Source organism: Aquarana catesbeiana, linkage group LG08 (genome assembly GCF_042186555.1).
Source record: "Aquarana catesbeiana isolate 2022-GZ linkage group LG08, ASM4218655v1, whole genome shotgun sequence".
Lineage (NCBI taxonomy): Eukaryota > Metazoa > Chordata > Amphibia > Anura > Ranidae > Aquarana > Aquarana catesbeiana.
In genome coordinates, this window is record NC_133331.1 from 76980307 (window position 1) to 76998012 (window position 17706).

Below are 17706 nucleotides of genomic sequence, written 5' to 3' on the forward strand. Positions count from 1 at the left end.
TTTTTTTTTGCCAGTAAATACCTTATACAGCCCACTTCCTGTTTCTTGTCTGGTAGAAAACCTAGGCTTATGACATCATGCACAGCTCGTTCTCTCTCACTCTTGTGAGAGTTTGCCAGGAAGGCAGGGGGATCAGTCATAAGAGGGCCAATGAGATCTGCAGAGCTGGAGGTGTGCCTCTGTGTGTAAATCCAGGAAGTGAACAGGCAGCAGCTTTGGATGCCCACAGTTAAAATGGTTGCAGCCAGACTCAGTGTAGGGAGATTTCTGCAGCATATTTGGCAAGTACAGAATCGCAGTATATATAAAATAATATGTAAAGTGGTTGGAGGGAAGCTTCAAAATGGCAAAGATATTTTTATTACAAATTATGTGAGCAGATGGCAGTTCCTCTTTAAGTTTTACCAAGTAGATGATCAGGCCTCAGCTTATGCTGACAGTAATAAGGTTGTTAAAGGAGTTGTAAAGGCAGAAGTATTTTTTATCTTAAAGTGTTTGTTAACCCCAAAAAAAATAATACACATCCTGGTCCCTTAAAGCAGATGCTTGTGCTGTGTAATCTGACCCCCTCTAAACTGTAAAAAAACCTAACTGAACCTGCCACATCCTGTATGCCCTCTTTTATACTGACCACGATAACTAGGGCTGAGTGCGTCCCTCCGTCATATGCTTCTGTCCCCTCTGCTCTCCTCTCTCCTCACCCCCTCCTTCCTGCCTGTCAGCTCCCTCTCTCTGTCTCTGTATCCCCCCCGCCGCTATTAATAAAAATTAAAAACCTAAAATTGTCACTGCCAGACCCTCTATTAGAGCCTGGCCGCTTTACAGCTACGAGACAGGGCTTCTGCGGGAGGAGCCGAGCGGCCCGCAGAAGCCCTGTCTCGTAGCTGTAAAGTGGCTGCAAGTCATGTGACCGGCCTGAAGACATCTGTAAGTAGGTATTTAGAATGCTCGTTTTTTTTTTAAATAGCTTCCATAGTGTGGTATGCCAGGTATTAATAGAGGGTATGGCAGTTACTTGCAATTTTAGACTTCACAAACACTTTAATGCATTATATGCATTAAGGTTAGGGTTGTCCCGATACCACTTTTTTAGGACCGAGTACAAGTACCGATACTTTCTTTCAAGTACTCGCCGATACCGATTACCGATACTTTTTTTTTTAAATGTCACGTGACAGTGTTTTTTGGTTTTTTTTTTGGTTTTTTTTTTTTAACAGTGCTTGCTTTTTTTTTGGGGGGGGGGGGGGGTGAACGGTGTATGTGTGTGTTTTTTTTTTTTTTTTTTTTTTTATTATCAACTTTTATTTTTTACAATAATATTTTTTTTATTCTTTATTTTTTTTTTAATCAGCCCTTTTGGGGGGCTTTGGTGAGATATCAGGGGTCTTAACAGACCTCTGATATCTCCCCCTTGAGACAGAGAAAGAGACAGAGGATAGAGATTCCCCAGTCCCTTTCTCTGCAGCGTCAGCTGCACTGAGAATGAATGGAGAGAAGACAGCAGCTTCTTACAATGTTTCAGTTATTGTGAATGGACAGAGTCAGCTGACTCTATCCATACACAAAGGAAGGAGGAGGGGGACTGAGGAACAGAGGGGGAGAACGGAGGGAGACAGATAAGGAGAGAGGAACGGAGGGGACAGATAAGGAGAGCAGAACGGAGGGGACAGATAAGGAGAGCAGAACGGAGGGGACAGCGGAGAGGCACAGAGGAAAGGAGGTGGCACGGAGGAGGACAGTCAGCTGTGAGCGATCACCAGCTCAGTCAGCTGTGAGCGATCACCGCTGTGTCACTAAAGCTGGTGAAAGCCGCTGGGGGAGAATCTTGTAACTCCCCCACGCGCCGATCACAGCTGTCTTCCAGGTATCGGGGGAAGCATCGGGAGCATTTGCCCGAGTACAAGTACTTGGGCAAATGCTCGGTATCGGTGCCGATAACGATACTAGTATCGGTATCGGGACAACCCTAATTAAGGTAAAAAAAACCTGTGTGTAGCAGTCTCCCCAGCACCCTCTAAGGCTTGGTTCACATCTATGCATGTTGCTTTTGAGCGTTTCTGTGGTGCTTTTTGCAGTGCTTGCGTGGACACCAGTTTTTACCGCGATTTTACTGCGATTTGTGATTTTGAATTAGATTTTTTTTTTTACACTGTATATAGCTGGTTGCTAAGGAGGGGGCCAAGAAGCCGGCCGCCGTATCCTTAACAACCGACAAGTTATCAGCTGTCAGCGGGCTTCCCCGCTGAATGTAAAAATAAAGAATTGCCGGCTAAAAAAAAAAAATTGTGAAAAAAAAAAAAAAAAAACTGTGTGGGGTCCCCCCCAGGTCCATATCAGGCCCTTGGGTCTAGTATGTGTTTGGAAGGGACCCCCATGCCAAAATGTAAAAAAAAAATGGCGTGGGGTCCCCCCAAAATCCATACCAGACCCTTATCCGAGCATGCAGCCCATTAGGTCAGGAAAGGGAGGGGACGAGCGCCCCCCTCCTCAACCATACCAGACGCATGCCTTCAACATGGGGGGTTGGGTGCTTTGGGGCAACCAAAGCACCTTGCCCCCATTTTGATGAGGACAAGGGCCTCTTCCCGACAACCCTTGCCCGGTGGTTATCGGGGTGTGCGGGCGGGGGGCTTATCCGAATCTGCAAGCCCCCTTTAACAAGGGGGGGCCCCTAGATCCCAGCCTCCCCACCTATGTGAATGATTATGGGGTACATTGTTCCCCTACCCATTCACCAAAAAAAGCAGTATAGTGTGAAAAAATACAGTAGACAAGTCTTTTATTAAAAATATCATCTTCTTCCCCACGTCTTCCTCCTCCGGTCTTCTCCTTCTCCCCCTTCTTCTTCTGCTCTTCTTCTTTCTCCTGTCTTCTTTGTCCGGTGTTGTTCTTCCACTGCCGCCGACCCTCCTCTGATGCTGCGCCCTGCTGATCTGTCCGCCTGATGTCAAGCATGTGTTCGATAACGATGGGGGTGTGGCCATTGGATGACGCCTTCCTGAGGCCCCGCCCCCTGTGATGTCACCAGCCGGGGCATGATGGGTCCGTGATGTCACAAGTGGACGGGGCCTCAGGGGCATGGCCATTGGATGGCAATATCCAATCGTTGAATGAATGTACTATATGAAACAGCAATTAACCCATCAAAGCAGTGCTATTTTCAGTCCTCAATGCTGACTGATAAAACAAAGTCTTTGTAAATGCAAGCAAAACACATGCAGGCAGGTAAATTCCAACAAAGACACAGCGGTTGGAGCTCGGTCTGGATTCCCTTATATGAATAGTAGATCTGATGAGTGCACCTTTCACCATCTATTGGGGCACTCTTTCACCATCTATTGGTATGCTCTTTGAACAAGTCTTCCTGACTAAACTAGTCAGAGCATGATACCACGGCAACCGTTATCACGTGAGGACGCAGTGTGCTTCTAGCCTGAAGCTTCAGACACGAGAGGGAGGAAGTGCGGATCAGCTGTGCCTGGTTGACACGCAGTGCGCTCCAAGCTTGTAGTTGTATACTAGTGGAATGAAGGACTGATCAGCTGTGAGTGTGTATCATCCATCCAGTCTGCAACCAGTACCCTTGCGCTTTGAGAGAAGCAGTTTGAGTTATCCACTATTACCAACCAACTGAAAGCTAGAAGGCTATTCTTTGTAAGGAACTGCGCCCACTGATTTTTACAGTGTGTTTACTTTATTAGTTTTTTTTTTCTCTTATTGACTTACAATATATTATCAAAACGGTACTGGACTATTCGGGGTCTCTTTTTTACATGTGGACATTGTTGCTGTTATCTGATCATCAACCCTGGAGGACTTTGGGAGTAAACAGAGAGAGGATTTGATCCAAGGCTTGTTAATCTCTTGGCTCCGGTGAGTTTGAACCCCTACGGGGTGTGTGCAGCACAAGGTGTCCCAATAGATGGTGAAAGGTGCACTCATCAGATCTACTATTCATATAAGGGAATCCAGACCGAGCTCCAACCGCTGTGTCTTTGTTGGAATTTACCTGCCTGCATGTGTTTTGCTTGCATTTACAAAGACTTTGTTTTATCAGTCAGCATTGAGGACTGAAAATAGCGCTGCTTTGATGGATTAATTGCTGTTTCATATAGTACATTCATTCATCCATATTTCTATTTCTATTTGTATTAAGTGGCTGCGGAGAGACATCTCACTCAGAATATGGTGACATCAGGTTAAATCGGTTTAGCGGTTTATTACCATTATTATCTTCCATCTGTATATACCGAATATCCTTTAGCGCTGAGATAGGAGGATTGGAGTAGGGCTTATTGTCTCCTTTTTGTTTGAATATCCAATCGTTATCCAAGACCTGCTTGACATCAGCATGGATAGATCAGCGGGAAGCAGCATCAGAGGAGGGTCGGCAGCAGAGGAAGAAGTACATCGGACAAAGAAGACAGGAGAAAGAAGAAGAAGAAAGAAGAAGAGGGGAAGAAGATGCAGGAGAAAGAGAAGCCCATAGGAGGAAAATGAGGGAGAAGATGGAGGAAGACTGGAATAAGAAGATATTTTTAATAAAAGACTTGTCAAAAACTGTCTACTGTATTTTTTCACACTACACTACTTTTTTTTTTTTGGTGAATGGGTAGGGGTACAATGTTCCCCATACTCATTTACATAGGGGGAGGACGGTATCTGGGGGCCCCTTTGTTCCAGATTCCGATAAGCCCCCCGCCCGCGGATCCCGACAACTCTTTCCTGACCTACCGGGCTGCATACTCAGATAAGGGTCTGGTATGGATTTTCAGGGGGGGGGGCCACGCCATAAAAAAAAATAAAAAAATTGGCATGGGGGTCCCCTCTGAATCCATACTAGACCCAAGGGCCTGGTATGGACCTAGAGAGGGACCCCACTGTTTTTTTTTTTTTTTTTTTTTTTTTGTTTTATTTCCACAATTTTTTTTTTTTTTTAGCCGGCATTTCTTTTTTTTTTTTTTTTTTTTTTACATTCAGCATATATACAGTGTAAAAAAAAATTAAATAAAATGCAAACCGCAAATCGTGACAAAATCAAAGTAAAATGCAGGATCCATTGAAGTCTATTACATGCAAAACGCTGCATTTTGTGGGAAAAGGAGTCCCTGACCCTTTCCAAAAATGCATAAGCACAAAAATGCATTGATGTGAACATGTTCCAAAGGAACACATGTTAAAAAAAAAAAATTCCCTGCATTTCTGCAAAATGCATCAAAAAACGCATTAGTGTGAATCGAGCCTTATACTTACCTGAGTCCCATCTCTCTCCAGCGATGTCCATGAATGTCTAAGCCATCCGGGACACTCCTCCTGATTGACTGAGACACAGCAGCAGTGCCATTGGCTTCCATGGCTATCAATCAAAGTCAGTCAGCCAATCAGGGGAGAGAGGGGCGGGCCGGATTGTGGCTCCATGTCTGAATGGACACATGGAGCTGTGACACAGCTCGGGTGCCCCCATAGGAAGCTTGCGACTGTGGAGGCACTCGATAGGAGGGAGGGGCCAGGAGCAGCAAAGAGGGACTCGAGAAGAGCAGGATCTGGGCTGCTCTGTGCAAAACCAACTGCGCAGAGGAGGCAAGTATAACATGTTTGTTTAAAAAAAAAAAAAAAAGAAGTAAACCCTCTGGAAAAAAAAAAATAAACACCCTGCAAGACAAAGGCATAATGAGCCAGTGTGCATAGCATACAAGCTCATTATAAATTACTTACCTGAGATTGAAGCCCCCAAAGCAGTCCTCGTTCCCCTCCTCCGTCGCCGCCATATCTCCCAGAGTGACGTCCGGGTATCGCGGCTCCGGCACTGTGACTGGCCGGAGCTGCGATGAAGTCACTCCTGCACATGCGCTCGGGAGCCGCCACTAACGGCACAATCGCTGTTAGAAACGGCACGCCCAGTGCGCCTGCGCACCGTTGTCTACGGAGCATGCGCCGTAGACATCGGTGCCTGTCTTTTGCAAATATCTCCTAAACCGTGTAGGTTTAGGAGATATTTCTTGCACCTACAGGTAAGCCTTAATCTAGGCTTACCTGTAGGTAAAAGTGGTTTGTAAGGGTTTACAACCATTTTAAGCCACTTCTGCTAACCTGTTGATTTCGTTGGCCTGTTAGCCTTTGTTTGCTCTGTTGCCAATCCCACAGTTGAACTGCTTTTGGACAATGTACCTGAATACTCCTCCTTTGGCCTGTAATCAGGGCCGTCTTTAATATTGATTGGACCCTGGGCAAAACATTTCTTGCCCCCCCCCCCCATGCAGTTCTGCTCTTTTGAGCTAGACTCAAAATCCATTTACTGAATCAGATCAGGCAGCAATTGTGATTGGTTGCCAGAGGTTACAGTGTATCATTACCACTCACTGACTGGTTGCTAGAGGTTACAGCACACATTACGGTTCACTGATTAGTCGCTAGAGGTTACAGCACATGATTTCTGCCTGTTGCTAGAGATTACTGTACATCAGCACTGCTTACTGATTGGTTGCTAGAGGGTACAGCACATCATCTCCTCGCTGCCTGCACACCATGAACTGGGGAGGTGAGGGAACCCATTAATAGACAGAAAACTCCCAGGGATCCTAGGACTCCTGGGGCCAGTGGCAGTGCTGGGGGAAAGGAAGGGTGTGATCAATGGCAATGCTGATTTTTTTTTTTTTTTTTTTTTTTTATCGACTACCAATATAAAGAGGAGTTTCAACACTGGCCACTAATGTAATAGGGGTTTACACTGACCACTAATGTAATAGGGGTTTACACTGACCACTAATGTAATAGGGGTTTACACTGACCACTAATGTAATAGGGGTTTACACTGACCACTAATGTAATAAAAGCATTCACAGTAACCACCAGTGTAAGGAGGGATTTACACTGACCACCAATGTAAGGTGGACATTCACACTGGCCACTAGTGTGAATGAAAGGCACCAATGTTATGAGAAGATTTACACTGACCACCAATCTAACAGAGACATTTAGCCTGCGTTCACATTTGTGTGTGTTAGGAACGCATACAAAATCGCTTTCCTGACACCACAGAAATGTGTTGCCCTTTAGCAGATACACAGCAGTGCCATTAATTGTTAATGACACCCTCATGCAACTGCTGACAGGTGTCTTGGCACCGTGTGATTTTTATTTGTAGTGCATAGAGCAGCCCATTGAAATGAATAAGCTGCCTACACATGAGCTACAACTTTATCCACCCTGTCAGTACACCTTTGCATCCTAAAACCAATGCTAACCTCTGTACCCCAAACCTCCCCCATCCTCTCCAGGAGGGGGGGATCGACCGAACCGTGTGGGGGGGGGGGGGGGTGGTTTGTTTGCTGCCTCCCCAAAATGGTGCACCACCGCTGCAACTAAATTTAACAAATTTAAGACCCAAAAGATTGAGATTGAGCAATGATATCCATAGTCTACTGCTCTCGTCATAGAAAGTTAGAAAGTTGAAACATGCTGGGTAGTTTCCTACAAGATATGATTACACTTCCTAATAACTCTGCAACAAGGTACAAGATATAGAGACCTATAAAGATAAAGACAACAAAAGTGATCTACAGAATTTAGAATTTAGAATTTTATTGGCTTTTTTTGAGACAAAATGTTATGGAAGTTTTTTTTTTTTCTGGTTTGGATTTCCTTAAATTATAATGCCCTCTCATTGTCACAAAGACATATCTGTTATGTTCATCTCTTTCTAGACATACCTGAAGTACAACACGCCAACAGAAAATACTGATAATTCCTTTACTATCATGATCATCACCCAGCCAGCAGCGTGCTCGCATGAAGTACTAAAAAAATTTGACCTTCACATGGAAGTCAGGTATGAATTGCTCTGAAACAGGGTTAATTTTGTTGTCAAATTTCAATACAGTTTTAGTCAGTTTTTTGGTTAAAATACCATATAAGTTATAGTCATATTTTAGTCATTTGAATTGTTTTAATGGACTAAAATCTCCAGTACATTTTAGAAAACTAAAATCTCCTACATTTTAGTCGACTAAAAATCTGATAGGTTTAGTTAAATTGTAATGCATTATTTAAACATTTCTCTAAAATTACCAAACCCATTTATATAGTCCTGGAGTAAAAATCTAATGACACGTTATTATTTATGGTATTAAAGTGGAGGTAAACCCTCCTATCATTTTTAGCCAAGGAAGCTGCCATTAGATGGTTTGACAATTTGGTTGAGAGCACATCCAATGGGAGTGTTACATTCCCGGGATGTGCCTGAAATGTAACTGATTTTTTGAAGTGGTTAAATGGATGGGTTTAATTCCGCTTTTCGGTTTGAACATACACTATAGACACAGATTTAGCTGCATAAACAAATAAAAATATCGCTTTTTGACAAACAGTGCAACTTTAACCACTTCAGCCCAGGAAGGATTTACCCCCTTAATGACCAGGCCATTTTTTGCGATGCGGCACTGTGTTACTTTAACTGACAATTATGCGGGCGTGCAACGCTGTACCTAAATAAAATTGATGTCCTTTTTTCCCACAAATAGAGCTTTCTTTTGGTGGCGATCACCTCTGCGTTTTTTATTTTTTGCGATATAAACAAAAAAACACCAATTTTGAAAAAAATATATATATTTTTTACTTTCTGCTATAATGTATATCCAAAAAAAATGTTTTTCATAAATTTAGGCCAATATGTATTCTTCTACATATTTTTGATAAAAAATCCCAATAAGCGTATATTGATTGGTTTGCGCAAAAGTTATAGCTTTTACAAACTAAGTGATAGATTTATGGACTTTTTATTTTTTTAATGTTTCTACTATTAATGGCGGTGATCAGCGATTTTTAGCGGGCCTGTGCCATTGCGGCAGGCAAATCTGAGCCTAAGTGACACTTTTTGGGGACCAGTGGCACCAATACAGTGATCAGTGCTAAAAAAAATGCACTGATCACTGTATAAATGACACTGGTAGGGAAGGAGTTAACGGGGCAATCGAAGGGTTAAATTTGTTCCCTGCTGTGTGTTCTCTAACTGTGCAGGGGATGGGCTGACAGGAAGAACACAGAGATCGCTCTTCCTGATTACTAGGAACAGAAGATTTCAGGGTAATTCCCTGTCAGAACGGGGATCTGCCTAGTTTACATAGGCAGATCCCCGATCTGCCTCTCTATGGAGCGATCGCGGGTGGCCGACAGATATCAGGTCCACTGGACCCGCGGATTGGCTCCCCCGCCATGCAGCGGGTGCACGCCCACAGTATCTCGTGCATGAAACAACATACAGGTATATTGTTTTGCGCAATAGAGCCACCCTGCCACAGTATATATGCGGTGGGCAATCTAAGTGGTTAAAATATTTTTTAAAAAGAAACATTTTTTTCAGCAGCTTAGTATATGCCCCCTACTTATTCTTATATGGTAGTGTGGTGTTAATTTTGACATCAAATTTCTATTCAGTTTTAGTTCCAGTCTTTTGACTAAAATGCCATTTTAGTTTTAGTCATATTTTAGTCAACTAAAATAGTGTAGACTAAAATATGGCGTTGACAAAATTAACACTGAAAGAGATTTCCTGGACAAGGGATGAAGTATTCCCATTCAGTTAGCTTTTAGGTTCTTTGAAATGGCAATGTAAGGGCCCCACTACTGTGACAATGAAGTGTATGTCAGGGCAAAAAAAAAAAAATGCATCTCTGCAATGCATTCACATTTTCTTATGCTGTACAGGTAAATTTACCAGCTGATCTGTTGAAATTCCCCTTCGTTCTTAGAGTAATTGTAAACGATAACCTTGTAAAATAGTTCATTCAGTTTAAGACGAAAATGAAAGGAAAACCATTTGTGTATACAGTGCTTTGAAAAAGTATTCATACCCCTTGAAATTTTCCACATTTTGTCATGTTACAACCAAAAACGTAAATGTATGTTATTGGGATTTTATGTGATAGACCAACACAAAGTGGCACATAATTGTGAAGTAGAAGGAAAATGATAAATGGTTTTAACATTTTTTACAAATATGTGAAAAGTGTGGCGTGCATTTGTATTCAGGCCCAATACTTTGTAGAACCACCTTTCGCTGCAATTACAGCTGCAAGTCTTTTTGGGGATGTCTCTACCAGCTTTGCACATCTAGAGAGTGACATTTTTGCCCATTCTTCCTTGCAAAATAGCTCAAGCTCTGTCAGATTGGATGGAGAACATCTGTGAACAGCAATTTGCCACGGATTATTAATTGGATTTAGGTCTGGACTTTGACTGGGCCATTCTAACACATGAATATTCTTTGATCTAAACCATTCCATTGTAGCTCTGGCTGTATGTTTTTTGTTGTTGTCCTGCTAGAACGTGAACCTATGCCCCATTCTCAAGTCTTTTATAGACTCTTTCTTCTTCTAATGCCGTGTACACACGAGCGGACTTTACGGCAGACTTTGCCCGGCGGACGGGATTTCGCCGGACAATTCGATCGTGTGTGGGCTCCAGCGGACTTTGTTTTCTCAAAAGTTGGACGGACTTAGATTTGAAACATGTTTCAAATCTATCCGACGGACTCGGGTGCGGTCGAAAAGTCCGCTCGTCTGTATGCTAGTTCGACGGACAAAAAGTCACGCTAGGGCAGCTATTGGCTACTGGCTATGAACTTCCTTATTTTAGTCCGGTCGTACGTCATCACGTATGAATTCGACGGACTTTGGTTGATTGTGTGTAGGCAAGTCCGTTCATTCAGAAAGTCTGCCGTAAAGTCCGCTCGTGTGTACGCGGCATTAGATTGCCCTGTATTTGGCTCCATCCATCTTCCCATCAACTCTGACCAGCTTCCCTGTCCCTGCTGAAGAAAAGCATCATAACATGATGCTGCCACCTCCATATTTCACGATGGGGATGGTGTGTTCAGGGTGATGTGCAGTGTTAGTTTTCTGCCACATATAGCATTTTGCTTTTAGGCCAAAAAGTTAGATTTTGGTCTCACCTGACCAAAGCACCTTCTTTCACATGTTTGCTGTCTCCTCCACATGGCTTCTCTCAAACTGCAAACAGGATTTTTCATGGATTTCTTTCAGCAATGGCTTTCTTCTTGCCACTCTTCCATAAAGGCCAGACTCAGAGATATGACCTTTCAGGTCCTAGCCTTGTTGTCTCCTAGCTCCCTAACTGCAATATACATTATCATAAACATCAACACAGAACTCCTTCACACATTAGCAGAGTTAATTAACACAATAAACAATGGGTGAAAGACTCTTGGAGCCCACACTAGCCTTATTTACAATAAACACATTATAGCAGACAACAGACACAGGTGGCTGGAGTTGAAGACATCAGCATCTTCTAGGAGTTCCCAACATTATGAAGCCATCACTATTTATAATAAGGCATATACAGGGTTCACAGAGTCTGTGTGTTTTGCGGGGACATGGACTTGAATCCAAAGTAACATTACTTCAAGGTCCCCAGGCATACCCCCAAAGAGTATTGTTCTCTTAAAATCCAGGGCCCATAATCAGTAGGCAAGAGGCTAGCATTCAGTCCTCTCCAAAAGCCTCTGTCCCGGCTAGGTCTGTCACATAGGTCATTGGAGTTGCAATATGCAACAAAGGATTATACCATCCTAGATCACTTTTATATTAATATAATGTCCATTGTAAATGTGTGCAGAGAAAGGGTTGTTATGCCAGATGGACTTGGGCTCCCATAGGCTCATGGCCAAGTTGGCATAACTGGGGGGCAAAATTTGCCCCCATAGCTGCCCCTTTTATTTGTAGAAAAAAAATACCCATTAAATTTAAAATTGTGTGTTAGGCAGAAATGGGTAGCCTCCATAAAGAAGTGTGCCTGTTTGGGGTTAAACAGTGAATCATGAGCAAGAAAATGTTGTACTGCACGAAGCCCCACCTCATGGGGTATCAGTGTATACAGGGAATTTACATCTAATGAGAGCCACAAGTATATGGATTCCCATGTATATTTCTTGAGCATATCCAGTAGATGGATACCCTCACAGATATAGGTAAGAAGACCCTGGGCTAAGGGCTGGATGAAGTGTTCAACATAGACAGCAAAGTAACTTGTAACCCTTTCTATAGCTGCAACTATGGGACACCCTGGAGGGTTAACTAGATCCTTATGGATTTTGGGTAAATGGTAAAAATAGGGCGTCTTGTAAAAATCTTTCTTTAGAAAAGCAACTTCTGTTTTCTTGATTTCATCACTGAATGCCCTATTGACCAGTGCATGTGCTTCCTCGCTAAAATGGGATCATGGCAAAGTATGACAAATACTCTGGCTGGATAATAATTATGTGTCTTTCTTAAGATGGTGCGCTTTATCCTGTACCACAACCCCCCACCCCCACCTTTGTCAACTGGTTTGATAATTAAATCGTATTTCTTGGATAGGTTATTTAGAGCCTGTTTCTCCATTTTAGTGAGATTAGAAGATAAGATGTTGTGAGGGGCCATAAGTCTTGTTACACTTACGTAAAATTTCAGAATAAACTACCTGATAGAAACTCTGTATATAAGGGCCCTTCACATGGGTAGGGTTGAAGATTGATTTGGGTTGAAACGCTGTATGTTGTATAGGGGGTAATGTGGTAAGATGTTGTGTAAGTAACTATATATAGTCCTCGTCATCGACTACATATAGTTCCTCCAGATTAGCTAGGCACGTTGTTGCCAAGGAGATATCTTATACTGACTGTTCCTGTGTGGAATCAGCACTGGAAGCCCTAACAGAATGGTCTTTAAGAGCGTGAATATTATACCATTTTACAGTTATATTTATGATGAATATACTTAGACCTACAAATAAGGTATAGGGGTTGGGATATAAGAGAGAGCAAAACTCAATCCTTTATTAAGAAGGGAAAAATCATGGATGGGTGGAGAGGTTAAAGAGCTTTAGAGTTTGCCGGCTTTTTCTTTCCCTCTTGTGTCCATTTGCCCCTTTCCCCCTCCTACCTTTTCTCCTCTCCTAGTTTTCTTTTTGGGGCGGATGGGGGGGCAAGTGCTAAAAAAAGAATCTGAACTACCTGCTGTAAAATTGTTTGCGCATTTGTGAACCAAGTCCTGACTATTGGATGTGGCGCTAAGTGCAACTGATGTTACAGGGGGATCGCTCTCTTAGGCCTTGATACAGATGGTGGTAAGTGCATGCCAATTCTCAGACTGGCAGTAGGGGTAGCACGACCAGGTTGTTCTCCCTCTAAGTTCAATGGTGGGCAAGATGAAACCGCCTCGAAGTCCTAGTATGTTGTGGATGGGGTGGAGACTCTCTCTGGGGGGTATTGGAGCCAACAGGCTGGTTAGATGATTGTATGTCTGAGTATGAGAATTGGGGTTTCGGTTTCTTTTCTTACTCCTAACACAATGTTTAGGAACAGGATTACACAGAGAGGCAACCTATTCTCTATGTGAATGATCATTATTGGGGTTGTTGTTGGTAGGGGGAGGGTATACAGGTATAGTGGGGGCTTTGGGTTGTCTGTAGTTGCCCCAGGTGGAGAGAGGGGGGCGCCCAGACTCATATATGGCCTTAGACTGTCTGGATGTGTCATATGCAGAAGGTATTTGCGTATGAGAAAAGGTTTGGGTTAAGTAGACAAGACATGAGGGGGGTACCAATGGTCCAGGAGACTGTCCAGATTGGACTATATCACCTCTGTCTTTTCAGATTGTATACCCTATTGTAATTGTAATCATCTAAGTCTCTCAATCGTCCTTCTTAGTGTTTTTCTTAAAGCTATGAAACCATGGTAAAGTTAAATGTGGTATTTTGTGTACTAAGACATCAATGAGGGACTGGACTTTACTAAGTAATTCCTGATATTTAACATCTCCCCAAGTGCTCCACTGTTCCCTGCTACTTGTACACACTCAGTAAATGCCCATCTGCTGGGTCACTACAAGAAATGTTGCTTCTTTAGTCATCTATACTTTCCCAACCGAGTGATTGACCAGTGGAACAGTAGCCGCTTATTTCTGTGGCATTGCCAAAGCTCTCACCTCCTGTAGATATGTTCCCAGTGTTAGACTGATGGCACTGGTCAAAGCAGTAAGGCTTTAACTTTAATTTTAACTCTAATAAGGCTATAACTGGGTCAAAGAGCTCCTTCTTTCTCAGTTTAATCAATGTAGTGCTCAGGAATATATGAAATTAATATAAATGTTCAGGTATTTATACTACCTTTCAAAATATAGTTAATGGTTTTTATTAACCCATAATTTAGGTTAAACTGTTACTTTCAATGTTTGCCTGGAAATCTACTTTACTTCCCCAAATATTTGCACTATATCTTGGTCTGTTTTCAGACCTTCACTAATACCTGCTGATCATAGAAAATAAATATTTTTACGTAAAACAGATTTTCTGCCAGCTGTCAAAACTTTTAACTAGATTAAAATTACATGTGCACTCTTTATCTGAAACCACAGTTTATTTTATATGGAAGGAGCCTATGTAACTTGGGATTTTTGTTTCAATACATATATAGTTATCGTGGTGAAGAGACTGTTGCAAAACTGGTCATGATTGAAGTGGACATTCTATCCGGATTCCTTCCAGTTAAAAGCAGCTTGAAGAAGGTACTACCCCAACTATGTAGCCACACATTTCTTTCAAATCTGAAAATGATGAAATAGTGTTACTATATACTGTATATACTAAATGCTGCAATGACTTGGAACATACCCCAAGTATGAGTTGGCAAATTGCTATGTCTTAACTGACAAACCTTATATGGTGGCTGGTTTTACTTAGCACCTTTTAGTGTCCAACTAGTGTAGATAAATTTATTTGATTGAGTCATGGTAGTTGTCTGAGTCTATAATTGGGTCGGGTTACTACAGGTCAGGCTGGAGGGTTCTACAGGGCAGGTCTCTGGTGCCCCCCATTGGTTATAGAAGCTTGGAGAAGCTTCTGGAAGTTAGTGAGCGAAGAGTAGGAGGTCCTGATCTGCATATTTGAGGGAATCTGGACAATCCCCAGGCAGAAGGCCCTGGCAGAGTGGCTGGATCACCCCTTAAATATTGTGAAGCCTGACCAGCAGAGGAGTCAGTTGGAAGATGGTGTGCTGGGTGGGGTGCATGGGGGGCTCTGCCTCCAGAATGGTAGCTGAGGAAAGAAAGGAGAGGACGCCTAAGAGAGGTAACCCCATTACCTTTGGGTCTTGTGCAGAAGATATCCTGGCTGGCATGGGAAGATCTGGATCAGTAGGAGGCCTGAACAGAAGTCTTGTACCTTAGCATACCCACGGGCATACAAGGGGAGCGACTGCCAGATGTAGCATACTTTCCAGGGACAGCGTTGAGCTAAATCCCAATCCCTTGTCCTGGGGCCACCTTCAAGGCAGCCAGGTGGGCTGGTAGTATTGGTAAGAGTCAGAATTGTGTGAGGTTCTACTGAGGAGACACAATACTCCTACATACAGTTTGGAATTTTGTGCTATTTCGCTAAAGGGGACTTGAGAGCTCTTGGTTCCTAAAAAACTTTGCCAGTGATCCCTAGAGACTGAAAATATTCTGGGGGAGTACAGTCCAGGATCTTCATTTTTGTGTAAATAGAGAAGAAAGTTTGTCCTCATCTGTTGTTTTTTAAATCAAGTTGTTATCCAAGTTGTTTCCCCAATAAAACAACAAAAACAAGACCATATACTGATTACTTGTGTCGTAATGCAAGTTGTAAATGCATGTTGCCTGGCTATGCAGGAATAGGGGACTCAGCAATCCAGCAGCTCCTGCGGGAAAGCGCTACATGTACATAACATAATTTGCTATTTTGTAGCATAAGCTTAACAGGCACAACACAATTTTTGCCAAGCAGCTGGTGTTTTAAAAGGTTGTAAGGGCTGTTTGTGTATTTCTGATATGCTACTGAATCAGTTACTTGTGTGCCCCTATGTGACCCCCACTGAGATCTAGCTAGACTCTACAGATGTCGCTTGCTATGCTTACCCTAAACAATGAATAATCCCTTTACGTGTTTAATATGTTTTTTTTCCTAAGATGGTCAGTCCCATCTAGTGGCCATAATGCAGTATTTTCTTGATTGGGGTATTTGAGGAAAGTACCACATTATGGCCACTAGATAGAGCTCATAGGAAATAAACATATTAGACACATTATAGGGATTTTCGCAATGGCACGAGACATTTACACAGCTAATTTCTTTTTTAAACAGACCTCCAGGCGTCCACGTAATTAATGTAAGGCATTACTTTTATTGGATGCTACATAATGCATGTTATTCCCTACAACTCTATCACCTACAGTCACTGGCAGAGGTAGGGTTGGGTTATGGACCATCTTTTGTTAGGGGCTCCCAATCTTCTCATTCCTTCCCTGATTGGTGCATCACCATCTGATCTAACTCAGGATCAGTTACTGTGTCCTCAATGTTGTATCACTGGTTTAGATGACAGAGAACAATATATAGATATCTATAGTATGTGTGTGTTATTTGCACTGTTCTTTTGCGCTTTTAATTTTATTGTAGTTGGAGAAGAATAAATCTGCAGTTGGAAGAATTGAAGCTACAGGAGATAAAGTGACCATCTATGTGCATAAGGTATTATTTTATTATATTATATTTGTTCATGCTGAAAGTACAGGGTCAGGACACTCACAGCTAAAACCGATTTCATTAAGTGGTTGCACCTCCAAAACGAAGGAAAAAAAATACTGAAATCTATACCCATTTCTCATGGCTGCTCTCTATCAAAGCTAGAGGGGCTACAAACTGTAGTATAGATACTACCCCTTACCCCCTGTCAGCCAAAAACACCAAACAAGCACCAGATGTATAAAGCCTCCTAGCAAGTTATCATAGATCTGTGGGTGCAATTGTAAAATGCTACATGCTCTTAAAGATACTAATATTAGCAAAAAATATAGCAATAGTGTTAAAAAAACATAAGGTGGATTTAAAGTGAAAATAAACTTTTTTTGTAGGTATTATTTTACAAAGAAAGCAGTGTCGGCTGGTGTTAAATATTTCGGGGGGTGGCAAACCAGCGCCAAACACCTCCTCCCCCCTCTCGGGGGGAGACGGACAGGAAGGTGGTGGCCAGGTCCCAGATGAAAGGCACAGCTCCTCTGTCACCAGCACAGATTGCTAAGCTATTCAGCCTGGTGCCAGCTGACAAGTGACACACACCCACTTCCATCTCTGAAGACCAGATGTGGGGACCAGCAGTACTTAAACGGATTCCCATCCCCAGCAGCCCACAGCCCTGGACCAAGAGGGCTGATCGCCGGCTGCATGCGCTAACCTCAATCTGCTGTCAGTGACAGGTCCTCCAGCTACAGCCCAAACACCATCCAAACACCATCCAGTAAGAGCAGAGGCTCTGGGAAAGTCCATGAGTAGCCCGGGAGCAGGATGGCCTCTGATCAGTCAGCACTCCCTCTCCTCTCCTCCCCTCCCCTCCGCCTATCCTCCTCCCAGCCAATTGGGTGACGGGTCTCGGACCAGGTTCCTGATTGGCCAGGAGGAGAACCTGGAAGACAGTGGTGAATAATAATTCGCTATTGTCACACAACTGGATGGGCTGGGACGCAGCGCTCTGTGCCCGAGTCCACCGTTTTTTGAAGCCTCTGGTTCTAATCATGTGCTTACCCTGCAGGTAGATTGGGGGCCGGGTGCATGGATTGGGGGGGCGGTGCCCCTGCGCCCCGTATGGACGGGCCACTACTGAAAGAAAACCTAAACGATCAAGCAAGGACATACAAA

At 43.0% G+C, this 17706-nt stretch overlaps 1 protein-coding gene across 1 annotated transcript in view; it reads left to right on the forward strand.

Annotated features, from left to right (window-relative positions):
• The window catches only part of LOC141105857 (alpha-2-macroglobulin-like protein 1), a 295295-nt gene that overhangs the window by 274598 nt on the left and 2991 nt on the right, over positions 1-17706 (forward strand). Inside the window, exons 31-33 of the mRNA XM_073596002.1 lie at positions 7704-7828; positions 14471-14561; positions 16471-16542. Coding sequence (XP_073452103.1) covers positions 7704-7828; positions 14471-14561; positions 16471-16542 — 288 coding nt within the window. The remainder of the gene's footprint in view (positions 1-7703; positions 7829-14470; positions 14562-16470; positions 16543-17706) is intronic.